The sequence below is a fragment of the Girardinichthys multiradiatus genome, chromosome 9, assembly GCF_021462225.1.
Source record: "Girardinichthys multiradiatus isolate DD_20200921_A chromosome 9, DD_fGirMul_XY1, whole genome shotgun sequence".
NCBI classification, from domain to species: domain Eukaryota; kingdom Metazoa; phylum Chordata; class Actinopteri; order Cyprinodontiformes; family Goodeidae; genus Girardinichthys; species Girardinichthys multiradiatus.
Window position 1 is genome coordinate 21,909,872 of NC_061802.1, and position 17,494 is coordinate 21,927,365.

At 41.3% G+C, this 17,494-nt stretch overlaps 1 protein-coding gene across 5 annotated transcripts in view; it reads right to left on the minus strand.

The window, feature by feature from the left end:
- The window catches only part of atp13a3 (ATPase 13A3), a 57,835-nt gene that overhangs the window by 8,948 nt on the left and 31,393 nt on the right, over nucleotides 1-17,494 (minus strand). For all 5 annotated transcript variants that reach the window (XM_047374419.1, XM_047374420.1, XM_047374416.1 and 2 more), the window contains 20 exons: nucleotides 15,670-15,858; nucleotides 15,482-15,543; nucleotides 15,118-15,268; nucleotides 11,699-11,818; nucleotides 11,508-11,525; nucleotides 10,907-11,060; nucleotides 10,566-10,686; nucleotides 10,184-10,308; nucleotides 8,134-8,294; nucleotides 7,705-7,833; nucleotides 7,509-7,588; nucleotides 7,259-7,301; nucleotides 7,065-7,174; nucleotides 5,611-5,707; nucleotides 5,456-5,528; nucleotides 5,192-5,369; nucleotides 4,921-5,099; nucleotides 4,739-4,827; nucleotides 2,310-2,390; nucleotides 1,504-1,596 (listed from right to left, as the gene is read on the minus strand). In XM_047374419.1, coding sequence (XP_047230375.1) covers nucleotides 1,504-1,596; nucleotides 2,310-2,390; nucleotides 4,739-4,827; nucleotides 4,921-5,099; nucleotides 5,192-5,369; nucleotides 5,456-5,528; nucleotides 5,611-5,707; nucleotides 7,065-7,174; nucleotides 7,259-7,301; nucleotides 7,509-7,588; nucleotides 7,705-7,833; nucleotides 8,134-8,294; nucleotides 10,184-10,308; nucleotides 10,566-10,686; nucleotides 10,907-11,060; nucleotides 11,508-11,525; nucleotides 11,699-11,818; nucleotides 15,118-15,268; nucleotides 15,482-15,543; nucleotides 15,670-15,858 — 2,253 coding nt within the window. The remainder of the gene's footprint in view (nucleotides 1-1,503; nucleotides 1,597-2,309; nucleotides 2,391-4,738; nucleotides 4,828-4,920; nucleotides 5,100-5,191; nucleotides 5,370-5,455; nucleotides 5,529-5,610; nucleotides 5,708-7,064; nucleotides 7,175-7,258; nucleotides 7,302-7,508; nucleotides 7,589-7,704; nucleotides 7,834-8,133; nucleotides 8,295-10,183; nucleotides 10,309-10,565; nucleotides 10,687-10,906; nucleotides 11,061-11,507; nucleotides 11,526-11,698; nucleotides 11,819-15,117; nucleotides 15,269-15,481; nucleotides 15,544-15,669; nucleotides 15,859-17,494) is intronic.

Below are 17,494 nucleotides of genomic sequence, written 5' to 3' on the forward strand. Positions count from 1 at the left end.
ACTAGGCTAAGCGCGGCAAACAAACTTTAGATCTTAAAACAAGAAGCTGGCAGCACAGCAGAAGGGAAGAGCAGTAGCAGACAATAAGAGAGATTAAAGACTGGCAACTAATCAAGAAAATATAAAACAGCCTTTTTTACAAATAGCTTGGAAGCTGAGCTACATTTTAAAAACGATGCATTGGCTCGAACAGAATTTAAAACACATGTTTAGCTGAAAACTTTGCACATTAATTTTTAGGCAGCATAAAGTTCTCTCTAAATAGCCCCAGATTTCATTTTTAAACTTTTCATCTATTATTGAGCTGTTCACACACACCATTAGTAGGTGTTAACAGTTACTAACCGACCTAAGTGTTAATATAACATATGAAAGTGAGCTTAAAATGTGAGCTGCTTAATTCTTTTACTTCTTAATAAATTATTATTATTATTTTTGACAGAATCAACCACCCACCACTTGTAGTGATTATTGATCATGTTGGAGAAGGTTCATTATAAAGATCTCAGTACTGAGACACTAAGCCCAACTTCCCAAGTAGATACTATAGAAAATCCCACCAAAACTGCACTTATTTTACAGAAAAGTGTTTACTTTAAAATTTAATGTGACTTTAGGAAAATGTTTTGTCCATGTTTTGTTGAATAGTCCTAATGTTAGTTTATTGGCCTGGGTTTGTCACGCTCAGATCTAGAAACAGACTGCACAGAACCAGCAGGTCAAAGCTTTACTGAAAACCAGAGGAGCAATCAGCCACATACATTAACCAATTGAAGCAACCGTAGTTCTGATCCAACAATCATAAAATCTTTGGCCCCTGGAAGAAGCCCTTCTAGTCCACATTAGTTTTGACATATCTCAGGCTGCATTATTTTTCATAAATTATTATTTTTTACATTTTACAATTTTTCCTCTACTATGAACAACATTATGTCTTTAAATTAAACACAGAGTTTAAATCTATTGCAAATCATTCCAATCCTATTTCTATGATTTTACAGAGCACTAATTGTTTTTATTTTAGAAAACAACGCTGTAATAAAAATACAATACGCTGCAGTCAATACGTTTTCTCTGCAATGTCTACATCTGTTTGGTCATTTTTAAAGGTGTTTTATATTACTGAACCACATGTAGAGACTGACTACATAAGGGGCATAATTCAGTCATGACATGTATTGTGGTGCAATGCATGTCACAAAAAACATACTTCATAGACCATAATAATAGAAATGTAAACTCCTCTGTCGTCTCAGCTTCTTGAGAAGCTGGCAGAAGTTGTTCAATATTTGCACTGTTTGATTGAACTTGTATAATCATCTCTGGACAGATTGTCCACTAGGGGGCACTAACATCAGAGTTGCTCTCATGCATGTCTTAGCAGTTAGATAAGAAAGGTGCACTTTGTGACATTGAAGAAGGAAGTAGTTAGGACACAAAGAGGAAACACCACACATAAGGAACAAGAATGGGCTAGAAAAGAAGGTGTCAGATTTTCCCCACCTGTGGTGTCGGGGCAGCAGGGGTGACGCCATAGTTGGCCTGTTTGTCTCTGCTGAACGCAAGCTTCCATAAGATGATGTCAAGGATGCAGGTCTAAGGAATAATAGCGCATTTTGCAGGGAAAGAATTAAAGAGGTGAATTTGACTTCCCACAAGTCCTCTTTTTATTTTGACACAAAGGTCTTCAGTTGATCTTGTAACAGAGCTTTAAGAGATCATGTATGTTGTATTTGCCAAGGTTGTGAGACGGTAATTGCATGTGGCATAAAAATTATGGAAGTAGGAATAATTTATAGAAATTCATCATTGTCAGAAAAACTGAAAACTTCTGATTATGCTGAATCAGTTGATTTGCTTCAAAAATCAGTAGAATTTGCACTGGTAGCTCAGAAAAAGTCATCACTAAGATTATTGCTAAGCAGTACGTGCTTGTCAGGGCAGCCATCTAAAAAGGAAGGTGAGAAACTGATGCTGCTCCACTGAGCAGGGCAGGTTAGCATAAACTACTGATCGCTGACCAAACTGAACTCTACTTCTAAACAGCCTCGGCCTATGATTAAAACAAACATAACACTCGAAAGGTAAACAGCTGGGGAAAAAATATTAGAGGGTCCAAAAATGAACACATTTATCAAAATAGAGACAATTTTCCATTTTTAAAACATCGTCTCATCACAACAAAGGATTGATCCAGCTGTAAATTTGAGTCAGACAAAGATGAGCACATTGCATGAAAAAAAAAAAAACTGAACATGAAAAAACATCTACTATGAGTGTGTATTACTGTGTGTGTGTGTGTGTCTTACCTCCACCAAAACAGACACAGCAGCATTGACTACAATTATCAGGAAAAGCCTTATCCTCCATTCAAAAGGGACACAAACAATCTGCATGGACCAAAATAAAACCTAATATTAAAGTGATTGTTACAAAAATACTACTACTGTAAATATTTTATGTATAGAAAACTTCACAAAATGAAGTCATGGTTACAAAAGCCAGTAGCCTGCAGAGACTGTCTTTATTCTTGCATGTGTGCACAAACATGGTCACCCAAAATGATGGATTTGTGTGCCTTAAATTTAATTATTTATTTGCATAGAACAGTCTCACACTGAAAAGAGTAAAAAAAAAAAAAAAAAAACACCTCTATTTTGATTACATTTATTCAATAATCCCATGTTGAGAAAGGACTGCTTTCAACAAAGTTACTGGAGCAACAATTGTTGGTATTCATAACAGTCCCTTCAAATTCAATGTAACTGAAACATTTTTTTTAGATATAACTTCTCCTTTCCTCTGGGTGTGAAAATCAGGTGATAAAGAGGTCCATTTCTTTAGCCCTGAGGGTGACCCATATTTATTATGTGAGCCAACATTGAAGAGAACAGTATGAGAGGCAAACAAAAAACAAAGCTCATTGTTAAAGGTGTGCAGCAGGGTGGCATCTTTAGTTACTCTGTCTCCATATAAACCAGCTGGATGCCTATCCAGCATGTTGCTCTGTATACACAAGACGAAGGCAGCTGTACAGAAACATCGGACAGAGAGAGAGAGAGAGAGACAGAGAGACAGAAAGAGACAGAGAGACAGAAAGAGAGAGACAGAGACAGAAAGAAAGAGAGAGACAGAAAGAGAGAGACAGAGACAGAAAGAAAGAGAGAGACAGAAAGAGAGAGACAGAGACAGAAAGAAAGAGAGAGACAGAAAGAGAGAGACAGAGACAGAAAGAGAGACAGAGACAGAAAGAGAGACAGACAGACAGAGAGACAGACAGACAGACAGACAGAGAGACAGACAGACAGACAGACAGACAGACAGACAGACAGACAGACAGAGAGACAGACAGAGAGACAGAGAGACAGACAGACAGAGAGACAGACAGACAGAGAGACAGACAGACAGAGAGACAGACAGACAGAGAGACAGACAGACAGACAGAGAGACAGAGAGACAGACAGACAGAGAGACAGACAGACAGACAGAGAGACAGACAGAGAGACAGACAGACAGACAGACAGAGAGACAGACAGACAGACAGACAGAGAGACAGACAGACAGAGAGACAGACAGACAGACAGAGAGACAGACAGACAGAGAGACAGACAGACAGACAGACAGAGAGACAGACAGACAGACAGACAGACAGACAGAGAGACAGACAGACAGACAGAGAGACAGACAGACAGAGAGACAGACAGACAGAGAGACAGACAGACAGACAGAGAGACAGACAGACAGACAGACAGATAGAGAGACAGACAGACAGAGAGAGACACTACGGTGTGCTGCTGTGGCTACACATTAAGGCAGTGAGGTATTGCAAGGATTTTGAAGGATACACGTCTGCAAATCCTTTAGTCATTTCGTCTCTTTCACTGGATAGTCTGGTAACAATCCCACCGTAAGCGAGCCGCACCAGGGTTCAGATGAGTTTCAACACCTGTCAAAACCATGTGGATTATCCAAGGAAATGAACTCTGCTCCATTTAAAGAGGATCAAAGAGCACTGGAGTGAAACCAAGGATGAACATGTAGAAAAGCACTTCATGCCTTGTTTGGTATGGTAGAGAATCTGTGATGCTGTGGGCCTGTTTCTCTTCTACAGGTCCAGGGAACCATGTTTGAGAGCATGGCTTTGAAATACCAGAATGTTTTCAATAAAGCACGGCGGACTCACCCAGAACATAAAAATGGGTCATCATCGGGTCTTTCAGCAGGATAACGGATGAAAACAAATGGCCAAATGAATACAAATATTATTCAGAAACAAAGTCAACCTTCTTCCTCTGCCATCTTAATCCCTTGACATAAATCCTACAGAAAACCTGGGGGGCGAGCCGAGAAGGGAACACAAGAAAAGAACAAGGACTCAACGATGCTCCAACCTTGTGAACTGTTACAGGATGAATTTAAGTGCGACCCTATTGTACAAAAAGGGAGTACAAAGTACTGACAGTAGATGTAGCAATAACTCTGGCACCAGTGATTTTGTTAAAAGCAAATTTTTCTCAACATAGGATTTTTCTCCCCACTGAATAAAATTAAAAAGGGTTTTTCAACATTTTCAGTATCAGAGTGTGCTACTCAAATAAAGGATGATTTTTAGTTTTTTTTTTCCCCTCACACAACTTTATCAATGTTGCAAAAAACATGTCAGTACCTATTTATAAAAAATATCAAGTGTAAAACTCAGTTTGATGAAGCAGTTCATACCAGATGCATCTTTACCTACCTCTAGAAAGTGATCAATGCCTTCAACGGGATAAAACATGATGAACAACAAGAAAAAATACAAGCTCACAGCAGACAGCACAAAAGGATCTGTTGAAAAGACAATCACAGACGTACATTATAATATATGATGTTCAATATTACGGCGTAGTGCATAGCAGGACAGAGAAGACAGGGTCTCACAGTTCTTGTAGCTGGGCTGCCTGAAAGGTTTGCCTTTGGAGAAAACGATGGCAACTATGAGATACTGGAAGGAGGAGACATAGAAGAGGCTGGTGTTCTCGAAGTTTTGGATATTGTGCTCATCCACTTCTGTGTTGTTGAGGTCGGACACATTCAGGTGACCAAATTGGTTGCAGACGCTTGGTATGGATAGAAATATCATGGTCAACAGTTTGCTTTGAGACGTTTTTCAACATTAATCCCGATCAGCTGTTCTACACCGGACACTTACTCTGTATCAGGCGTCCAAACCTCGTACCAGGGCTGACGTTTGACCCAAAGAAACGTAATGGTCTGGAAGCCCAAGCAGATGAGGATCTGGGTCAGCACAGAGAACAGCAGAGGTCCTGAGATAAGTCCTGATGGGGGACGACGTGACACCAGTTCTTTCCAGGCTGGGTTCAGACTCACTGTGGAGGGAAGCGAAATGATAAGGATGGGTAGATGTTTAAAAACAACAGCATTGCCTTCTCCGTAATATTTCTCCTGTACTTACTGGTGAAGACAATTAGGAGGATGATAGCAATGTCAATGAAGAGGAACTGGAAATCTCCAAGATTACTAAAGATCTACGACATAGGAGCAACAGAACAGATGGGTAAATATGTGAATTTCACCTTGTTTAATAACTGAGGAGGCGACATTACGTACTGAATAGAGGAGAATGACGCTGATGTACTGGATAATGCTGTAGAGAGCCATAAACTTGAACACACAGAAGGAGGTGATAAGAGCAGCGCGTCCCTCCCTGTGAAGGCAAGCAAACAACATCCATCTATCCAATGCATGACTGGGATAAAAACAAATGTTTTGCCTCTTACAACACGGGATTTAAACCTCTACATTTGATCAGTATCAGTGAATCAAGAGAAAATAATCCTATCGAGGACTACTGTGAAACATCGGCGAAGCAGATTGTACTCCAAGTGTTGAGGTTATGTTCCCCTTAATGTAATCACTATGGAAATATAGCTTTGTTTTAGATGACAATATTTAGGGTTTATTTTAATGTTACTGATGTGCCAGTTTCAGCCGTGAAAAGTCACACTAACATTAGTAACGGTCTAGAGGGCAATAAAATACGTTTACACTGTAAAGATATTTTTATCTTGACCAGACATGAAAAAATAGTTAATTTTTATTTGCAGACTATATTTCCAACAGGAAACTATTCAACTGAGGCTAAACATCAGACTTTTATCACTTACCGGGGAATAAAAGGTTAATGACTGATAGAGCTACACCGTATCAGAGAGATTATGTTAGTCTGCATCGCAATAAACCCTGAGAGCAGCAACTATAAATTCAAACTAGAGTAATTACAGCATGTGTTTACTTGTACTATTACTGAGACTAGAAAGTGAGAGTTTAACTGCTTATCCAATTGTTCATTTTTAGAATAAAACAGCAAGAATGAAAACGTGCATTTGTTTTGAGTGCCTGAGGGTTATTACTTCGTAGAAACACCTTTCACTGTGGTCACAGCTATTAGATGCTGGAAGCTGGTAGAGATTCACCGAGAAAAGACTGACTCCGAAATCTTTGCTAATCTTTCTTTTCAAATAACTCCAGCTCAGCCAGTGCGGACCGAGATGGTCTGTTGGTATCAAATTTTAAGTCTGGTCAGATTCTCCTACGAATACTGGTCTGGGCTTTGACTGGGCCATTCTAACATGAACATACTTTGATCTAAACCTTCCATTTCAGGCTCTGGCTGGGGTATTTAGGTTTGTTGTCTTGCTCAAAGGTGAACTTCTGCCCCTTTCTCAAGTCTTTTGACACGACTAACAGGTTTTCCTTCAGTATTGCTGTATATTTAGATTCATACACCTTCCCATCAACTCTGACCATCTGAACAAAAGCTTCCCCAGGGCATTTACCGTAATAATTATGTGCTTTCTGAGGTATCACAGTAAAAAGGAGCTCAATAGCAATGTACGCTATACATTTTAGATCTTTTCCTTTTGCGAAAATCATTCATCATTTTTCTTCAGTTATGTAGTACCTAAACACATTTGCAATAAAGTCCCAATAGAATATACTAAAAGGTTATAATTCGAATTTGCTGAGAAATGAAGTCACAGTAAAGAGGGATGGACAGAAACCTGATAAGGTTCGGGACACAGGAGATGTTGGGGGTCCTGGAGGTGAAGGGGGAAGCTACTGAGGCTTCAAGCTCCGACAGAGAGATCCCGCCATGCGCCCTCTTCAGCGCCTTTTGTTGAAGAGAAAAAACAGCTTTAACGTGTTGAATCACAGGTTGATTACGTAAATAAAACTGGAAAACAGTTTTACATACCCCACAGTCATTTGCACCATCTCCACACATTCCCACAAAGTAGCTGGCAGCAAATGATACAGAGCAGAGGCTCACTGGTCAGTATTAGAACCTTTACATTACTTTAACACCATCCCTTTATCTAAAGAAATTAATTGATTAAATGCAGATTCCACCACTCATGCGTTCATAATTCAGCGTAAAGCCGCATAAGAGGATGTTTGGACTAGTCCTCACAGAGCTGCATGTTTTGCTGGACATTAATACTCACTCTACTCCCTGTAGTGTCTCAATGAGCAGGGTTTTCTGGTCCGGCGCCATTCTGGCAAACACGGTCCCGTGCAGCACAAGCTGCAGACAACACAACGCTCAACATTCATGAAATCTGTGGGATCCGCTTCAACATTCCTGCTTCTCTTTCAATAAACACACAGAGGATTTCCACTTTAGTAGAAGATTAATCGTACCTTCTGAAGCATGTCTGGGAAATGCTCGGCAATTATAGAGAATGATTTTCCATTCATGGCAAAGTGGTACATTTCTTGTGTTGTAGGCTCTTCCACATGGTCTTCATCCTCCAGACTTATGTTAATTTCCTGTTGAAATGATCAAGTGTGGATCAGTTACAACAGACACATTATAGAGATACTAGAATAAAGCTACATGTAACCCTCCACTTGCCAAAGCCCTGACTAAACTTTTCTGTCATTAACTAAATTCTGGGAAATAATCTGATCTTGCTAGCTGTATTATGTCCCCACATGTATTTTAGCATTAAAAGCAACTATAAATAAAAAAACAAATCAAGATGTTAACTTCACTGACGATCGCACACAAGACAATCTTCGTAGGGTTTTATTCTTTATCTCGGACAGTGGAGAGTCTTTCTGCCTAACCTCGAGTTGCGTCTTTCTGCTGGGCTTGTCGGCGTATCTCCAAGTGATTTTGGCAGCTTGTCCATCATGAGGTGGGAGGGCATCAGCAATGATAACTGTATCTCCGGGAGCAATCATTCCACAGTCACGGGCAACAGAGATCGCCGTCAACATGTTGTCGCCTGGAAAGCGGAAGAAACATTCATCCCCGCAACTCAGAATGTGCTTTTCTTAATATTAAGCAGCTATTCAGTCAAAAGCAAAGACCTGCAGCTACAAAGAAATTGAAAGAGGTCAACGGTTACAGTGAAGCACATTTAACTCATACATGAATTATAACCTACAGCCGTGATCAACGGTCTTTCTGCAGGTATTTTCAAAGGGTTCGAGTTATTATGGAAGAGGTGATACGAGGAGGGAGGAGAGGGACCTAACTCTAAAGGTTTCCCTCAGTCTGATTGTCAGCATTGTACTTTTATTTTGTTTACGCTTTGTGTGAAATCGGAAATGCTACATTTATCCTCACACACTGTGGAAGCTCGCTCAGTTTAACCCAATAACTTAACGAATGTTGCATTTCCGTTAGCGTTAGAAGCCAGATCCAAATTTGGCAGAACGAACAGCAACAGCATCTACAAATCAGGACTTCTCAGGGCCGAGCGGCCAGCTGTTTGTTGACGAGCAATTCCCACACCCATCGCTCAGCTTGGATCACTGTCAAGTCTCGCCATAGAGACCTAGGCTGGGTCCGTAAAGCTGAAACTGCAACTAGTCAGAAAGATTGTGACGGTAGTGCCAATAAGTGACTGCATCCTCCTTCCTTTCCAAATTCTATCTTGCTTCTTCCTTTGGGATTCTGAGAAACTAATTAAAGCTTCTGGTTTTCTCAGATTTTTAGTAAGCTATAAATGTTTGTTGGTTTGAGAGTATGTTTACTGATGATTAATTCTTTGTCTAAATAGAAAAATGCATATTAGCATTAGTGTTGTTTTGATGTTGAGTTAGCCGTTTATGTTTTGATTTATTTATCCCTTATTATTTGGCACCGAAATTCCCTTTTGAAATTTCACTGGTCATCCGTTCTCGTCAATTTTAACAGAAGAATCAAAAATTTGCAGTAATTTTAAAACAAATTCTGAATCCTAAGAAATATTCTCCTCATGCTTCATTTAGTAAGAGGTAAACGTGCCTTTCTAGTGTGATGGAAATTCTTGCAGTAAGCATTTCACAGTGTATGACCTTTGGTTTACCTCACTCCCCTGAACCTCTGTGTTAGAGGAGGAAGCTGTAAAAGCCATTATCAGAAGTTTAATGGTTAAGGGCATTTGTTAGGGTGATGCCTCAGGGAGAGTAGATGGTTGTTCCTAGGTAACCTAGTCACCTCTGAACCCGAGAAGGGTCTGGGGTCATAAAACACACTCTTTGAAGTTGAGATAACACTGTCATGTTCTGGTATAAATACTGTGTGTAAATGTTGATCGGGGCTCTGTTTCACTGACTAACCTCAGTGTCAGGGTCTTCAAACGCTGAATGCCTTTGAATAAAACTTATAAAGACAAAGTCCGGATTTTCTCTTGTTATGAGTCAACTTCTACCCACTTTGATAAGAAAATTCCACAACACTAGAAAGCCACCGGCTGATTTAAATCCAATGATGTTTTACCTTGATCACACAGTATCTCAGACAATAAAATATGAAATGTTTAATTGCAGAAGACCTGACCTGCTTGTAAAAGTTACATTGAAGCTGTACCTTTTTAACTAGTTGAGAGGAGAAGTCTTTAAACATTCACTATTGGGTCAGCTCTAGCTCCTTCAAGTCATTCATAGAGCTTCATGTTTTCTAAGCTTTTAGTTTTAACAGATAACTTTACAGAAGACTAGAAGTAAATATAGGTTTAAAAGAAATAATAAAATATCCCTTTAGTTGAATCAGAGAGGCTAAGCTGATGCAGAACATTTTATTAGCAGAGACTATGAGGAAAAAAGCTACCAAGCACCAAACTGAGCTGGTTTTCTCTTAGTTGCGTCTGTTATTTTGTTATATTTTAAGATTTTTTCCTGCTCTCACCAGTAACCATCACAGTGCGAATGTTTGCTCGACGGAGGTCTTGCAGCACTCCTGGAGTTTCAGCCTTCAGCTTGTTCTGCATGATGATGAGACCCAGAAACTCCATGTTTGCCTCTATGTTATCCCTGGTTAAAGAAAAAAAGAAACACATTAAAAGATATGCAACAAGATGCCGAAAACACACATTTTTATCAGGGGACTTGATTTGAAAAACCAAATACATATAAAATGAATTTAGCGTTAAGAGATTTAGTCTCACAAATCCAAGTCCAAATCCTAAATTAAAGTGGGACCTTTTATATATGTGGCCATTTTTAATTATGTAAATATATCTTAATTTTCTGATCTTTTTTAAAAGCTGAATGAAATGGTTTTAAACTACCTGTTGATGTTTTGGACTTTGTGCCAGTTGAGTTTTGATCCAAGGCGTCGGTGAGCCACAGCGATCACTCTGAATCCCTGCTTAGTGTAACGCTCCAAAACCTCGGAAAAGTCTTCTGGCACTGAAACACAGTTTGGGTAGAAGTTAGAGCAGCTTGTTTGTTTTATTGCAACTTTCCCTTAATGCTACAAATACCAGAACATTTTAAATGTATGGAAGTTGTACAAAAACACAAAAAACTATTTTCAAATGTGTCTTTGAATGTTTTATTGCAAAGCTTCACGGTTTGCTATGACTCCTCAAACGAATAGATGAAGATGCAACCATGTTGGTCACCTCACCTGTTTCTGTCTTGCAGAGACTGGCCACCACCTCTGGTGCTCCCTTCATGTAGGCATCCATACACTTCTGCCCCAGAGTACGAGACACAACACTCATCCTCTGAAGCGCCGAGGAAAAAGGGAACTGCCGAACAATACCTATCTCATATAATGACTGCACACAGACAGATACACATACAGAAAAGTGTTTGTAAGACTCAGTAATAAGAAACAAGTAAATGTAGATTTACAAAGGAAAGATTTAAAAGGAATTATTTTAGACCAAGTGGTTACAAACAAACTAAGAAAACCTGAAAAAGAGCATTTATTATTCTAAATATACTTGATTTTATTTTTTAAAAGATCTGAGAACATTTTTAGGGTCTACTTTTAAAAACATCAAAATGCCATCCTAGTGTGAGCAGGGCTGAGACCAAAGATGACTTCTGGCTGTTTTTCTTCAATTATGAAACATGAATGTCTAGAACTGAACATGTTATCTTTTTGCAGGCAGAGCATTAACTGCTGAAGAGAACCTCATTTTGAGAACCCTGAAGGGTCTCTTTAATTCAGATGGAAATGAAATTCAATGTAATGAACAAAAAAAACAGACACTACTTACCGAAAGCTCAGCGAGTTCCTATAAAAACAGCAAAATCAACAAAAACAAACTGGGTGTCAATAACAAAAAGTGTGGCTGTTGTCATTTTTCACTGAAAACTTTTTAAATATGGACATACGTCTTAAGATCTTCTTAAGATTCATAAAAACCGATCACCACAGCTGGTAAATGTGTTTAGACTGTGTGTGTACCATGTCCTGGTCGGCTGATACATCAGGCTGTGAAGGCAGCAGCTGCTTTGGTGGTCGGACGACGGTGGGCATGATGCGGTTATGGAGAGCAGTTTCCTCCTCAGTGGCTTCCTCCAGGATCTGGAGAAGATTAAAATAAAAGACAAAGGTATATAAAAAATAAAAGCAGAAATAAAAAATATTTGTAATGCAAAAAAAAATCAAGATGGCGCAGACGATGGCAGCCTCGGAGCTTCGCTCTCTCTTTGTTTTTGTATTTTGTGTGTTTTTATGTTTTTCGACACAGTTCTGTGTAGAGAGGAAGTTCTCAACATCAGAGAGTCCTCTCTTGGGTTTTTTTCACCATCTTTCATCGATCCGAGGTTCACTGAGCTCCTGGCAAGCAGAGCCGCGGCACTATATGTGGAAAGCGTGCTGGCGCGCTGGTAAAGCTCAGCAAAAGAGGACTTCGCACACCACTGCCTTCAATCCACCTGGCAAATGTCCGCTCTCTCAACAACAAGATGGATGAGCTGCTTCTTCTCACCAGTAAAAACACAGACCTCCGCGGATCAGCGGTTCTCTGCTTCACTGAGACATGGATGAGTGAAAACATCCCGGACCGCGCACTGCTGATGCCGGACTTCCAGCTGCTCAGAGCGGATCACAGCGCTGAGCTATCGGGGAAGAAGCGAGGAGGCGGAATCTGCTTTTATATAAATGAAGGTTGGTGCAGAGACGTAAAAGTGCTGGAAAAAACATGTAGTCCGGATCTGGAGTAATTTTCCATAATCCGTAAGCCGTTTTATTCACCGAGAGAGTTTTCCTCGTTTATAATAATTGGCTCATATTTTCCACCGCATGGCTGCACTTCTGGAAAAACATCTCGCTGAGCTGATTACAGACCTGGAGAAAAAATACACTGACTCTTTCATCATAATACTGGGAGATTTTAACAGAGCAAACCTCTCCAATGAACTCCCCAAATACAGACAGCATATTAAGTGTCCCACCAGAGACAAAAACACACTGGACTATTGTTACACAGCTTTAAAGGACTCATATCATGCTGTTACCAGGGCTGCTCTGGGTTTTTCGGATCATTATCTAATCCACCTCATCCCAACCTACAGACAGAAACTAAGAGCTTCCAAACCCAAGGTTCACATTGTTAAGAAGTGGACTGAGGAATCAAAGCAGATGCTACAGGCCTGCTTTGAATGCACAGACTGCACTGTTTTTGAAACCTCAGCCACTGACCTAAACCAACTAACTGATGTGTTGACATCATACATCAGTTTCTGTGAGGACATGTGTGTACAGACCAAGACCTTCTGCACCTTTGGGAATAACAAGCCATGGTTTACTCCACACCTCAGGAATCTGCGCAGGGAAAAGGAAGAAGCTCACAGCAGTGGAGATTGGGCGCGGTACAAGCAGGCCAGGAACAGACTTACAAAAGAGATAAAAGCAGCTAAGAGGAGCTATAGTGAGAAGCTTAAGAACAGCCTTTCTACTGGTGATGCTTCAGCTGTATGGACCAGTCTGAGAAACCTGACTGCCTACAAGAGCCCCCCCACCCATCCTGAACAGAGTCGTCTCCTGGCCGACCGTCTGAATGGCTTCTACTGCAGACATGACAAGAAGCCATTCACACCTCAAATCATCTCCTCTACATCCCATTCAGGAACAAATTTGACCCGTAAAACAACCAACCCCCTACCTTCAGATCCTCTGGCTGCACTAAAGATCTCCGAGGAAGATGTAAACAGGCTCTTTCAGCGCATGAAAACAAAGAAAGCTGGAGGACCTGATAACGTCTCCCCATCATGCCTCAAAGCCTGTGCAAATCAACTCGCTCTGATCTTCACAAGGATCTTCAACAAATCACTGGAGAAATGTGAGGTCCCCTCCTGCCTCAAACGTTCCACCATCATCCCGGTTCCCAAGAAACCCACCATCCTAGGATTAAATGACTACAGGCCTGTAGCCCTGACGTCTGTGGTCATGAAATCCTTTGAGCGGCTGGTGTTGAAGCACCTGAAAGACATCACAGGCCCCCTGCTGGACCCCCTGCAATTTGCTTACTGAGCAAACAGGTCGGCAGATGATGCTGTTAATTTAGTTCTACACTTCATCCTGCAACACCTCGGCCACCCAGGGACGTACGCCAGGATCCTGTTTGTAGACTTCAGCTCGGCCTTCAACACCATCATACCAGACATCCTCCACCAGAAGCTCCCAGCCTCCACCTGTCAGTGGATCAACAGCTTCCTGACGGACCGACAGCAGCAGGTGAGACTGGGGAGCATCTTCTCCCAATCCAGATCAATAAGTACTGGCGCCCCCCAGGGGTGTGTTCTATCCCCACTCCTCTTCTCTCTGTACACAAATGACTGCACCTCATCGGACTCGTCCGTGAATCTCCTTAAGTTTGCAGATGACACCACTGTCATTGGACTGATCCAGGACGGTGATGAGTCTGCATACAGACAGCAGGTGGATCAGCTGGTACGGTCAGAACTACCTTGAACTCAACCCACTCAAGACTGTGGAAATGGTGGTGGACGTTCGGAGAACACCACCCCCATACACCCCCCTCACCATCCTCAACAACACTGTATCGGCCGTGGACCACTTCAGGTTCTTAGGAACCACCATCTGTGAGGACCTGAGATGGTCTTCACACATAGACACTGTTTGAAAGAAGGCCCAGCAGAGACTGTACTTCCTGAGGCAACTCAAGAAGTTCAACGTTCCACAGGAGCTGTTGGTCATCTTCAACACTGCCATCATTCAGTCTGTCCTGTCTTCATCCATCTCAGTGTGGTTTGGCTCATCCACAAAACAGGACAGGTCCAGACTGCAATGAACAATCAGGTCTGCAGAGAGAATAATCAGAGCTGACCTTCCCTCCATCCAGGACTTATACAGGTCTAGGGTCAAGAAAAGAGCTGCTAAAATCTCTGCCGACCCCACACACCCTGCACATAAACTGTTCAGAGTTTTACCTTCAGGCGCCGCTACAGAGCACTGTTCACTAAAACCAGCCGCCACAGAGACAGTTTCTACCCCCAGGCTGTTTCTCTGTTGAACATTCAATAAAGTACAAAACAACAGCATACAGATGTTGCAAATGCACCATTTTTATTATATATGTGTATATTGTATATTGTAAATTTGTATATTTTGTAATACAAAAACAGAACAAAAGAGCAAAGTGTACCGGAGGCAAATTCCTTGTTTGTATGTACGAACTTGGCAATAAAGCTGATTCTGATTTATTTACTTGAAACTTGATGCTCATGATGTGCATCAAGGCTCCAATAAAAACATAGCTGCAGCTGTGGCTCTTATTGAGACTCACACTGCATGCTTACAAACAGAGGAGGACACTGGATCACCACCATGTTATAATGGATGTATTCAGAGCAACTCACCCAGCCTGTAGCCTCAAACATTTTGAGGTCCAGCGGATCTCCAGACAGCTGGCCTTCTATTTTGGTAAGCGAGTGGCAGGTGGCCATGCAGGCCACAAACTGGGACTTGACAAGATTCTCCTTGTGGGCACTTTCTTCAGAAAGGTGAAAACTGATCGAGGAAGAGAATGCAGTTGTAGTCAAGGAGAAGCAACAACACTCAGATAAAAATGATGGCAAAATCCTGAAAGCTGTCGCTTACGGCATTGATTCATTTCACAAAAATACTATCTTTTAAAATGCTGCCCAAATTTCATTCATGTCCAGGGACCTTTAAATCACTAATAAGAGAGTAAACACAATTTGGACTCTCGAACCAACATACCGGCCACTTTCAACTCTCTGAATTCCCCAGAGGTCCAATCCATCTTCTGTTAAAGTTCCCGTCTTAAAAAAAAAGAAAGAAACACTTGGATGTCTTAATTTATCAAAATGTTCCAGTTCGGCAACAGTTCATGCCATTATTTTAACATTTTCGATATTGGATGAGAAGTAAGAAAGTGAAACACTCACTTTATCAAAGCAGACCAGATTGATCTGCCCACAGATGTTGATCCTCTGCGGGCTGATACAGAAAATGCCGAGTTGTTTAAGACGCCGTTGGGCATACACAATCCCAGCAGTCATTGCTGCTGGCAGCGCTGGTGGCACCGTGATGGTTATAATATCCAGAGATTCGATGATGATGGTTTTCGCCGGATTCTGGAAAGAAAAAAAAATTCAAAAGATTTTGGTTTTTCTGCCAGACTGATGATCATTTTGATCTTTTCTTCTGTGGTCAAATCTGTGGCAGCTCCTCCGAGGGTTCTCAGAGGAGTGGGTATTGAAGGATCTTTTTCACTAGTAAACTCCGGGTAACATTTCCCAAAATGAGATGCAAGAAGTAGAAGAGGCCTCACAGATTCTATTTTTCCTTTTAAAGTTTAAAAGCCAAGTCTCAAAGTGTTACGTTCACAAGGGAGATCCAGAAATGAACATAAGGGCTCTATGATGCTAGGGAGGGTTTGAATAAGTGGCACAAAAAACACTGCTCAAAAAATAAAGGGAACACTTAAACAACACAATATAACTCTAAGTAAATCAAACTTCTATGAACTCAAACTGTCCACTCAGGAAGCAACACTGATTGACAATCAATTTCACATTATGTTGTTCAAATAGAAAAGACAACAGGGGAAAATCTTTGGTGATTAGGAAGACACACTCAATAAAAGAGTGGTTCTGCAGGTGGGAACCAAAGACCACTTCTCAGTACCTATGCTTTCTGGCTAATGTTTTGGTCACTTTTGAATGTTGGTGGTGCTTTCACACTCGTAGTAGCATGAGACGGACTCTACAACCCACACAAGTGGCTCAGGTAGTGCAGATGTGACAGAGTCTGGAGACACCGTGGACAGCGATCTGCTGCCTGCAACATCCTTCATCATGACCGGTTGGGCAGTGGGTCAGTAATGATGTGGGGTGGCATTTCTTTGGAGGGCTGCACGGCTCTCCATGTGCTCGGCTGATGTAGCCTGACTGCCATTAGGTACCAAGATGAGATCCTCAGACCCCTTGTGAGACCATATGCTGGTGCGGTTGGCCCTGGGTTCCTCCTAATGCAGGACAATGCTAGACCTCATGTGGCTGGAGTGTGTCAGCAGTTCCTGCAAGATGAAGACATTGAAGCTATGGACCGGCCCGCCCGTTCCCCAGACCTGAATCTGATTGAGCACATCTGGGCCATCATGTCTCGCTCCATCCACCAACGTCACGTTGCACCACAGACTGTCCAGGAGTTGGTGGAAGCTTTAGTCCAGGTCTGGGAGGAGATCCCTCAGGAGACCATCCACCGTCTCATTAGGAGCATGCCCAGACGTTGTAGGGAGGTCATACAGGCACATGGAGGCCACACACAATACTGAGCCTCATTTTGACTTGTTTTAAGGACATTACATCAAAGTTGGATCAGCCTCTAGTGTGTTTTTCCACTTTAATTTTGTGTGTGACTCCAAATGCAGGCCTCCATTGGTTAATAAATTTGATTTCCATTGATGATTTTTGTATGATTTTGTTGTCAACACATCCAACTTTGTACAGAACAAAGTATTCAATGAGAATATTTCATTCATTCAGATCTAGGATGTGTTATTTGAGTGTTCCTTTTATTTTTTTTGAGCACTTATATTCAAAACCACAAGTTAGGCAAACAAACTTAGACATTTTTCCAGAGTAAAACAAACTGTAAACAGCCTAAAAAATGAGGTGAGAGATAAAAATCTCTGATCCTAAGGGTCGGACCAATCATACAAAACTACGGTTCTAGCAACAAGCAAAGACTCATTAGGAAAATGGACGG